The sequence below is a fragment of the Phoenix dactylifera genome, chromosome 3 (genome assembly GCF_009389715.1).
Source record: "Phoenix dactylifera cultivar Barhee BC4 chromosome 3, palm_55x_up_171113_PBpolish2nd_filt_p, whole genome shotgun sequence".
Taxonomy (NCBI): Eukaryota; Viridiplantae; Streptophyta; class Magnoliopsida; order Arecales; family Arecaceae; genus Phoenix; species Phoenix dactylifera.
The window spans coordinates 15,687,077-15,698,687 of NC_052394.1; the positions used below are offsets into that span (position 1 = coordinate 15,687,077).

At 37.6% G+C, this 11,611-nt stretch overlaps 1 protein-coding gene across 1 annotated transcript; it reads left to right on the forward strand.

Moving 5' to 3' along the window:
- The first annotated feature begins 5,356 nt into the window (after nt 1-5,356).
- On the forward strand, nt 5,357-10,871 carry LOC103706259 (tubulin beta-5 chain-like). The gene is made up of 4 exons (XM_008790314.4): nt 5,357-5,474; nt 6,124-6,523; nt 7,656-7,925; nt 9,766-10,871. Exons 2-4 carry the CDS (start codon nt 6,130-6,132, stop codon nt 10,440-10,442), a joined length of 1,341 nt encoding a protein of 446 aa, XP_008788536.1. The 5' UTR covers nt 5,357-5,474; nt 6,124-6,129; the 3' UTR covers nt 10,443-10,871.
- Nucleotides 10,872-11,611: the final 740 nt, after the last annotated feature.

Consider the following 11,611-nt stretch of genomic DNA (forward strand, 5'->3'; position numbering starts at 1 on the left):
AAACTAGACCTAATTCATGGTTTGATATTTGATTGGTTTAGGATTCAAAAATTTAGCAATCAACCAATTAAGTTCTCTACAATGGGAGAGACATATTTGTAAAACATGGGATCTCATTTGAACCTAAGCTAAATTCATACAAAATTTAGGATGGATCTATATTAGGATCATATTTTTATTGTGAGATTGATAATTACGACAAATCCGAAGGGTTGAACTGTCAATGCTGCATACGCTACACCATTGGAGAATCAAAAGTGATTGAATTGTTTGAAGTGGAAAAACACAAGCATGACTATGTTTAGATGCTCCATCCTCTACAACATGGATAGATTTATGAGCTATAAGGCTAAGATGAGCCAGTATGGATTCCAACAAGTTTGCCTTTTACAAAGGATAAGTTGGTCTATCTATGGACCAGAACTATCTAGTCAAAACCTTTCTACTCCTAATTGGTGAAATCAGAACTTGAAAGCTTCCCCTTTTTACTGTGCTTGTTATCATCTGCTTCTGCTGCTATAAAGTGGGAAATGTTTTAAGACCGGCCTCATGCCGGCTCCAAAGTCTAAAGCCGGGTCCACCTTAATTGAAAACATCGGAGCCGATGCTTTCATTAACTTTTACGGGCCACTATGTAAAATAATTATGCTGAGATAATAGAGTTCCTCACCCGGGAGCCTCCACCCTCCGATTTTCTTAAAACCAACTTTGATAGCAGCATGACTGGTGGCGACAACAGAGAAAGAACGGGGTTCATCATACAAAGCCCAGACTTTAGGCTGATGGCAATTGGCGGAAGTCTAATTTTGATATCTCAATTTCTGGTGCGGAGTTGAGAACGGCCCGATTCAATATTACCTATGCAGGACAGATTTTGAGAACTGACCTTATAGCCATCGAGGATGATTTAGCTACTTAGGTCAGATGCATTCAGGGTTATGCAGAGATGATTGACACTCACCTATTCCTGCATGACATTTGGAAGATTTCAAGGGAGTGTGTATCTCTAGTGGCTAGGCATGTCTATTAAAAGACAAACAAGATTGTAAATTGGGTTGCCTCTTATATGGCGAAGCATTCTGGAGGAGTTTTGTGGATTGAATTATCACCTGTCCTAATCATGCTTTGTAATATTTTATTTTCTAACTTTGTTGGATGTATTGATTCCAATTGTATACCATCCGTTCGTCTTGCTTAAAAATAATAATACTAATAATAATAAATCTCCGTCGTTTCCTCTTGTCGCTCGGCCTCAATAGTTGGGGAAGAAAGAAAGAGGTAGGCTTTTAGTAATGTTTGTGAGAGAAAGTACAGGATTCTAGTCATATTTAAACTAGGATTTATTTTATAGTCACAAACAGAACATGTCTTTTTGTATTGTCACATAGCTAGAGCTCCATGAGCCCAGCTGCATCATTGAGGGACGCAAATCTATCCCAAAAGCAAGTCTTGAGTTCCCTTTTTAGTTTCTCTATTATTTAATCTTATACTTATCTGTTGGGCAACCTTTGCCATGTCACGCTCATGTCAAACTTGGACCCGAGATCTAAATCTTGTTCTTTTGCGTGCACTGAAAGAACTACTGCACATAATAGTAACACTTCTAAATAATTGTGAAAGAGCTTCTTCGAAATGGTAATTGTTGGATGGGATGTAAACAACCCCATGTCCATGTTCTTATTTGAGTATGCTAATTCTATCAAATTGGCCTTGTCACGGTTCAACTAACAAAATCTTTAAGTTGCTCGCTCCCATCAAACATACCCTACATGCCCACAATTGTCTGATATTGCACGCATAAACCTTAAACATCTCATTATTGGCATTCTTATCCTTTACATTCTATTCACGGCAAGACCAAGAAAAAGAGTGAATGATTGGCTATAAGATAAACTAACATTAGGACCCCAGGAGATCGCGTAGTCCCCAACCCACGCAAAGCTATGAATGTAGTCCAGCACCAAACTCATAAAAAATCTACTTTAATTAGCAACCCAAAGAGATCTCCCATGACTCCTTTGATATGCAGCAAAAAAAAAAGTCAGCAAAAAAAAGAAATCTCATATTTGATTGTAGTTATTTTAAAAAATAATAAAAAAATAACTTTCATATAAAAATAAGATTTTTATATTTTATATAAAAAAATGTCCAATTCCACGGGCTGTGAATTTTTACTTTTTTTGCCAAAAAATGCTCTAAAATTTTTAGATAAAATAGGATAATCTCTTTTTCTTATTAAAAGCATATTTGTTTTTGATGAATCAAATATACAAAAATTATTTTTCAGTTTTCATATATTCAAGTCATCAACACTTTAACAAAAATATTTTCTGCTAATAAAAAATATTTCAAAAGAACTTCTCTGCTCCATTAGTCTTTCGATACGCATACTTGGTTTGCAGGACCATCCCACTTGTCACCATCTCTCAAATATCTTTAAAAAGCGGATCGTAATCATCCACCTCTTTCATACTCAATTGAATTGATCTAATAACAGTGGTCGAAAGCACTAAAGAGTCATCAAAATTTAATGGGCCTAAACAAGAACCACCAGGGAAATGGAATTTTATTATTCAAAAACAATAAAATAACGGGAAAACGGGAAACGAGGGGGGCCGGCTTCCGAGGGTGGCCGGCTTCAGAGGAAAGGTTGGGGCTCACGTGGGTGACATGCCAAGTCATGTGAAAGTGCCGCTAAAGCTGAAGCCTTTTTGTCGCCTTCCCTTCCTCGTGCTCCCTGTCCCATATTGATTCGTTCACTCCATCCACGAGCCCACTGACCTTTCCGCCGCTGCAGAAACCAGCAAAAGAAAATCTCTCCTTTTTTTTTTTTTTTTTGTTTCACCAAAATGACCCTCTCTCTCTCTCTCTTGTTCTTATTTAATGCCGGCATCCAGAGTTTGATGAAGTCCAATTTTTAGTAAATATCAACAGTCTTGGTGTACTGGATACAGAATGCAAAATACTTGTAGAAATCTGCCATATGCCATGAAAATACTTGTAGCAACATGGCAGGGTTAGCCCTCACTAATTGATTTGGGCCTGGTGGGTTAATTTATAAATGGCAACTACCAAGCTGAGTCATGAATGATAAGTTAATGAATGGCTTGCTAAAACAGTCCTTAGTTTACAAATATATGAGATGGATGATGATGGTAACAGAATTTCCTGGGAGCCTGAGATGAGACACCTAGACTCAAGAGCTTAAGTCTTCCAATAGGTTTAATGAAAGATGAATGAGATTTCATGTTCACCAATATGATAAATACCATGCATAGTCATCAAGGAAATGATGGATATGAAGGGTTTTGACAAAAAATGAATTTAATCTTTCTGTAAAGAAGTATAATGGGCTGCCACTGCATCAATCTACCAATTTTTTCGAGTAGAAAGTTATATCAGTCTTGAATTTGCTATCGATCACCCATCCATTAACCACTCAATTTATCAGTTCAATGCCCACGAATGGGGATTAGTGCAATATATAATGGTCCTTATGTATCACTCAGATGCCAACTTTTCTACGTATGATCACTGAATCCAGTGATATGAATGATCTTTAACTTTTTTTCTAAATCAAATGAAGTTGCATGTATATGAGTTTGATGTTGATTGAGAGGAGTGGACAATATGTCACCAGGTGAGGTACCTTTAGATGGTTGAGATGGTATGGAGTCAAAATCTTGAATGCCCAAAATAGTTTTTTAGATATCAAATGAGTCCATCGTGTTTGGTTCCACTTTGTGATAATAAGAACACACCTAAAATAGGGTATCATATGCTGTGCTTGTGACTTAAAACTCAATTTAATGGGATAATAGAGTCATAAGATGCAAATGAGTGTTATTCAGGTTATTGTGATGGCATATCATTTAAACTATGACTTACATAGCTTTCCAATCAATTAGGTTAGAAAGATTGAGTTCAAATTTCTTCAGGACTAAGATATTATTAAATTATACTTGCAAACTATGGCTTGTTGTTGAACCTAGAAACATAATACAGTAAAATTAAAAAAAAAGTTATGCTCACGGTCCAATTTTCTTGAAAAATGTCTCGCATGTCATTTGTATTGCATCACTTTTTTCCACCATGAAAAGAAAAGGAGATGCAGACGAGGTAAATATAAATAGAAGTATTCGTATCGATGGCCCTAGTTTTTTTCACCTATTTTGTTATATAATTGATAATGATTGAAAAATCTTTGTGGAATAATTCATTATCTAACAACGCTAAACATATTTTATCAAAATGAGAAGGGTAAAAAAAACAATGCCGAACATGCACATATTGACGTAAACTTTAGTAACCATTAAATTGCAATAACCTATATTTGATATAAAATGGTGCCTCATCAAGGATTCAATGCTTTCAAAAAAAAAAATTTGTTCATAAAAAAAACTTTTTTAACATTGTTGTCTTGTTGAGCTTTATTGTCTAAGTTATACAAATATTTATCTTGTATATGATGGGGATAGAATTAGGTAATCGAACTATATTTTTACTAAAATACACATGTACAAAAACGCTGAATCATATACATATAACAACAATCTTATAGCATCTAATAATCAACAACGATATTATTTTTCTCTAAAGGATTGTAAAAGAATTCCACCATGCCCTTGGTTTTTCTCGAAAAAACCAAAAGGAAAGCAAAATGAATTATAAAGATACAAGCAACATGGTATTTTTGGACCCTAGGGTGCAACACATGCATCAACGACCCAAATAACTTCGCATGTATCTCCTCTTTGTAATACAAATTCATGAAAAACCTACTAATTGCAGGTGCATAAAATTATCATAATTAAAAGGCACCACCACCTTGCTATAATATTGTTATAATATTGAGTGTATCTTGAAATTCCAACTATGATTTCCTACATAACTTATTTCATATTTAGGTATCAACAAAATAATAATATAATCGGTACTTTGAGTTTGGACCGCACCGTTACAGCCACATGTAACGGTCATCTCAAGCGGTGCATGCAAGCCCCCGCAAGCCTCCATCTCGGAACAAAATATCATCAACGCCGTTATCCGTAACGTCTTCTTTTCCGCTAAACAACTTCCACTGGACCCCGTTTCAAAACTCCAACCGGCCGTTATTACCGCTGAAACTAACGACGAACATTCCCACTAAATTAACTCAGAAGAACTACAGGGGCATTTTAGTCATTCAGTCCACAACTTTTCAAAAAAAAAAAAAACAACCTCGGCGACGCTCCCTGGGTCCCACTAGCCAATCAACCGTCCGATCTCTCCATCCGACGGCATCTAACGGTAAACTTGAAAATGGAGGGAAAGAGAGCCAGCCGTCCGATCGCCTCGTTTGCTCCGCCGTTTTTTTTTATATAGGAGGTCTCGCAGGGCTCGTCTTCTCACTTCGTCCTTCCTCTCTCTCTCTCGATCCCCCTTTCGCCTCCGAGATCTCCCTCCTCTTTGCCAGAAATCCTCAGTTCTCGTAGGTAAGTAGATGCATCTTTTAAATATTTCATCGAAAGTCCTCGATTTGGTGCTCTGGCATCTAGATTCTTGAATTTTCTCGGAGTTCCAGTGCTTTTGTTGTCGGGAGAACTCGATCGAAGTTTGGATTCGCTTGTAGTTTTGAGGGATTTTTGTTAGGTTTTAGTTGTTTGGATGGATTTTACTGAGATCTCTGTTTTCTTTTCCGGGTCGTATTGTTTTAGTGCCTTTTTAGTGCGCATTCGATCAAAATGCAGATCTATCTCTTTTCTACGCTGTATGTAACTGTTCCTATCGCCTGAATGTTCTGAAGAAAATTTGGATTTTCTTGTATTTGAAGTGTTTCTTTACTATATTCTGCTCGAACTTTGGACCGATCTGTGTTCTAAACCCCAAGCCTCTCTGCTTATCGCCGAGTTTCCAAAGAAAATCCGTTTCATGCGATGTTAGGTGTTTTTAGATGTTTCTTTACTATTCTTTATTCAAGTTTGAATAGATCTCTGTTCTGATCCCTAAGTTTGTCTACTTGACGCTGAATATCCCAAAAAATATGATTTTTCTTGGGAATTTAGGTTCTCCTTTTGCTAGATTTCAACTGGAGTTTAGGTCGATTTGTGTCTTAATTTTTGGGTTTTTTGGCTTGGATTTCAGGTAAAGATGAGAGAAATCCTTCACATCCAGGGTGGGCAGTGCGGGAACCAGATTGGATCTAAGTTCTGGGAGGTGGTATGCGATGAGCACGGGATCGATCCGACAGGCAGGTACACGGGGACCTCCGATCTCCAGCTGGAGCGTGTCAATGTGTACTACAACGAGGCCTCGTGCGGGCGGTTTGTCCCCCGGGCAGTGCTTATGGATCTGGAACCGGGGACCATGGACAGCGTCCGCACGGGCCCCTACGGCCAGATCTTCCGCCCGGACAACTTCGTCTTCGGCCAGTCCGGCGCCGGGAACAACTGGGCCAAGGGGCACTACACTGAGGGTGCCGAGCTCATTGACACGGTACTTGATGTGGTGAGGAAGGAGGCTGAGAACTGCGACTGCCTCCAAGGTATACATGCGAGCCATTGAATCTTTTGCTGGTTTCTTGATCTTATGCTATATTTTGATACATTTTTGATGCGTAGAAGATCCAATTCACACATCAAGTGATCCATGCAGCTTTTCTTGTCATGATGCATAACTTTACCTTTGATTTTTCTTCAGAAATCGCTGGAAGACTCTCGATCATGCTTCATTATTCGTCATTTTGTTTAGATGTGCATCATTTTCTCTATTATATTGTTTTTATTTTGGTTTTCAAACTTTCCTTATTTGTGGATCTGGGGAAATCTACTTTGCCTGTCAGTCTTAAGCAAACGGTAGGTTTAGATGAGTTTTTTTATTTCTTAGTTTAATTATTGCTTTCTCTGAGGTGTTTCTAGAGGATCAAGATTTTTGCTAGCCTCAACTTCTGGTAGGAGAGAATATCAAACAGTTCAATGAGAAATCCTGAAGCTGCTTAGTGAACGTTTTTCCTTTTTTGGTCCTTCTTACTACTTGTCTGATAGCATAGGTTGTTAGATTAAATTGATGCCAATGATACGCTGACCAATCTCAGATCGAGTCTTTTCCTCTTGATCTCTTGATATTTTGTACGAAATTCATTTTATTTTTTGAGAATAATTCTGAAGATGCTAATTTCCCTTTCTAGTTCATTTTTAGTTTGAGAATAATTTTCATTCTTGTTTCGAAAATTTATTTTAGATATCTATTTTTTGAGAATGATTATGATGATGCTAATTTCCCTTTCTAGTTCTTTTTTATTTTGAGAATAATGTTCATTCTTGTTTCGAAAATTTATTTTAGGGTGTTATTGTTGGAAAATCCTGCTTCATTTTCTGGTTTGAATAAATTGTTCATTTCAATATACATGCATAATGGCCTATGATTAGATGGATCTATCCTCACGTTTGCTCAATAATTAGCATCTTTTGAGTTCCTTCTTGAAAACTATGCTTCTATGGATCCCTATGCTCTTGTGGCTAGGTAACATTTCTTTTGGGCTTTCGTCCTTGAGTTTTTCCTACGGGATTAAATAATCTTGTCATTGTTCTTTGTTTTCCAATTCAGGAGCTCAACTTAATTTTATGTTTTATCTTAGATCTGCTAAATGTGTTGTAATCTTTCTTTTCTATGATTAGGGTTCCAAGTATGCCATTCACTTGGTGGAGGAACTGGATCTGGCATGGGGACACTGTTGATATCAAAGATCAGAGAGGAGTACCCTGACCGGATGATGCTTACATTCTCTGTTTTCCCATCACCAAAGGTTTCAGACACAGTGGTTGAGCCCTACAATGCCACTCTTTCTGTCCACCAGTTGGTGGAGAATGCAGATGAGTGCATGGTGCTCGACAATGAAGCCCTTTATGACATATGCTTCCGAACTCTCAAGCTGACTACTCCTAGCTGTGAGTTTTTTTTTCTCATTTCTTTTTTTTTGCGCCTTACATTGCAGTGCAATTCTTTATGTTCTGTTTGCTATACAATGTTGATAATATTCTTATAATATCTATCCCATGAACATGAATTAACTTTCTGTCATTTAGAATTTATGTAAATTTTGAAATGTTTGAATACTTGTCCCAAATGGTTGTAGAAGAGTTCATAATGCATGTACTTATCCTGTTTTCCTTGTGAAATGTCTATTCTGCATGGAAATGGTTCTAGAAGAGTTCATGGGTTATCGTAAAGCTTGTACTCATCCTGTTTTTAACATAATATATGTAATCTATTGTATATATGATCTGATGATTTCCTTGTGGAGTGCCTATTCTGCATGGACATGAGGAAAGTCTGAAAGTAATGCTACTAACAATGTGGCGATGTTTGTTTTCTCTTAGATTTTGGAATGACCCTTTGGATTGAGAGAATGCAATTGCTATTGTTATTGGCAAACAATAACATGTTCATTTTTAATTTTTTTTTAAGAGAAACATGTTTTGAAGTTTACAAGTCTTATGATTTGGAATGGCCCTTACAGCATCCATCCATCCATCCTGTTCTTGACCCAATTTGAGCTTGGCTTCATGCATAGTTTGATTTTTTTTCTTGTTTTTGTTCAAATGTCATTGTTATGATGGAGATTGGATTTTGACCCTACTGGAGCCTGGCTTCATGCATAGTTTGATTTTTTTTTTTTTCTTTTTGTTCAAATGTCATTGGCACGATGGAGATTTGATCTAAATAAGGCAGATACAAATGGTCAGGCTTGTTTCAGATTCAGGAGCTTCTATGTTTTGTCTTGTTCATCAAGTTAATCCTTGAAATTTTAGTTTAAATTGATTTGGATTTTCTCTGTTATTATGAGTTTTTGGTTGGAACCTGATCTGAGGTTCTTAAGGGTTAATGGGAAGTTCTTATAGGTTTGGCCAGGGTCTGTTTATATTTTTAGCTCAACCTTGTCGCTCAAAGGATTTTTGAAGAGGAGGCATGTTTTAAATTGGTGTTTGGAAAACTTAATTGTCATCAGCTATTATTTCCATATATAATTTAGAGATTGTTGTAGTACAAATCACCTCTAACCGTATATTTCAATTTTTTTCAGGCTTGTATTCATCCTTAACTTGTAAAAACTTCAATCATATGCAGGCAATTAATGACTTTTTTATTTGAGATCATTGGTAATGTGAAATTTGCTGATGATTTAGCTTAGCTCCTTTTTTTTCTTGCATCCTTTGATCTAACTACACATAATTTGCATTAAATTTGGAAGTTTAGGACTTTCAATTTCTAATACATCATACAGACTTGGACTATTCTTTTGGATGGGGTACTCTAACATTATCCTCTATTCTATTCTTGAGAATTTCTGATGTTAAATTATTTTGACCAGACTTCTTCTCTCCTTTCCCCATGTAGCGTGTGGGCTTTAGTACCAAATTGTTGGTGTCATGTTTATTATTGTTCTTAATTTGGACACAATGACCTCAGGAGGTCTTCTGATAAAGTTTTACAGAAATATAGCACAACTAGAAGTCCTATTAGGAGAGTGAAGTGTAATATTAAGGTGAGATTTCAATCTCCAAGAAACCTTTGAAGTCGTGATAGCATGCTGCCCTCCTAGAGAGATGTGTTTAGATCGGCTAATTCAATAGCATATCAACTTGTAGTTTTGACTGCATTATTGGGTAATAAATTAATCTTTCTTCCCGTTTGTCTGCCTTTATTGGGGTTGTTCTTTACTTTGGTTATATGCCTGTGCTATCAACACTTAACATGTTCTACATGTGCTTTGTTTCCTCTTATCAGTTGGAGATTTGAATCATTTGATTTCTGCCACCATGAGTGGGGTCACATGCTGCCTTCGGTTCCCTGGGCAGCTGAACTCTGACCTCAGGAAGCTGGCAGTGAACCTGATTCCCTTCCCCCGTCTCCACTTCTTTATGGTTGGCTTCGCCCCCCTGACCTCACGTGGATCCCAGCAGTACCGGGCCCTTACTGTTCCTGAGCTCACCCAGCAGATGTGGGATTCCAAGAACATGATGTGCGCAGCTGATCCTCGCCACGGTCGCTACCTCACAGCCTCTGCTATGTTCCGTGGGAAGATGAGCACCAAAGAGGTTGATGAGCAGATGATCAATGTCCAGAACAAGAACTCCTCCTACTTTGTGGAGTGGATACCGAACAATGTGAAGTCCAGCGTGTGTGACATTCCACCCACAGGCCTCTCGATGGCCTCTACCTTTATTGGTAACTCAACATCCATTCAGGAAATGTTCAGGAGGGTGAGCGAGCAGTTCACGGCCATGTTCCGGAGGAAGGCCTTCTTGCACTGGTATACTGGGGAAGGAATGGATGAAATGGAGTTCACTGAGGCTGAGAGCAACATGAATGATCTTGTCTCAGAATACCAGCAATACCAGGATGCCACAGTGGATGATGAGGAAGAGTATGAGGATGAGGAGGACATGCAACAGGAGATGTGAAATAGAATGGATCTTTATTTGTTTTTGGTGATGCTTCACGGTTATTCGAGGGCAGTGGCTAGGCTGGTGGTATGCTGTGATGATGCACTGTTGTCTTTAGATGGGATTTCTATGTTGTCACCTCTATATTTTAATCTCTCATCATGGGGATTACTATTTGTGTTGTAGTTTTATCACTTCTGGTGATGAGTATCTTTTGATTACATGTTGGTTATATGATATTTTGCGTAGATACTTGATTTCTTTATTGGGCTCCATTATCCGCTATGTTGGGTTTGTGACAGTTGGGAAAATGAGCCCCTAAGTATCGGCTTCCTTTACAGGTAGTCCTGGATGATAAACTTAGGCTACTATGTTTCTGATACTATTTACGAAGTTAGATCAATGTATTCATTCAATGCTGAACCTGAATGATTAATGCAGCATCTATATTGCCTGGTTTATGCTCAAATATCATGTACCACATTCTCCCCTGCAACTTTTCAGTTAAGGAGTTCGTTAAGGTGTTCATTTGTGATGTCAATACTAGCAAATGCCTGAGGAAATTTTTCCAGGTTTCTGAAAGAGTTTTTTTGTCATGGTTAAGGTGTGCTGATGGCATCTTGATGATGCTTCTCCGAATGTATGCCAGTAGCCTACAGGTGTATACGTCTGATCCAGAACATGTGGATGGATAAAGACTTGATATGCTACAGTTGGGAGTGAAAACAGATTGGACAAAGCCATCTGAATCAGCTTTTGCATCTGAATCTATTGGGTTACTGAAACAATTTTTAGCATCTGACCAATAAACAAGATTTGGATCCCTTTTTCAGCCCTATGTTGTTTCAGGCAACTTTTTTAAACTCCACAATGGAATAAGTGATGGCATCAATGTTTTCTTTTTTTATCTTTTCAAAAAAAAACTTGGTCGCATTTAAGTTTGTATCGGTCGGTTGCATTCTTGAAATGGATTGGTTGTTTTTTTGTTGTTCTTTCTATAAACTTCCTTAGTTTTTCCTTTTTGCTTGTTTGAGAAATAATAAGATTGTTTACTGGATTGCATACTTCATCTGAGCTTATAAAACATAAAGTGGAATAATAATATCTTGTGCCAAGTTTATATAATTTGTCTGACTCATTGATCCATAGGATTGAACTATGATCCCAGGAGATTGCGTGGGATTGCT

Bases quoted from the DNA above. Each gene is read 5' to 3' on its own strand.
- LOC103706259 (XM_008790314.4), top strand. From the start codon at position 6,130: ATGAGAGAAATCCTTCACATCCAGGGTGGGCAGTGCGGGAACCAGATT. The intron at 6,524-7,655 runs GTATACATGCGA...TTCTATGATTAG, and splicing joins GAACTGCGACTGCCTCCAAG to GGTTCCAAGTATGCCATTCA. The intron at 7,926-9,765 runs GTGAGTTTTTTT...TCCTCTTATCAG, and splicing joins CAAGCTGACTACTCCTAGCT to TTGGAGATTTGAATCATTTG.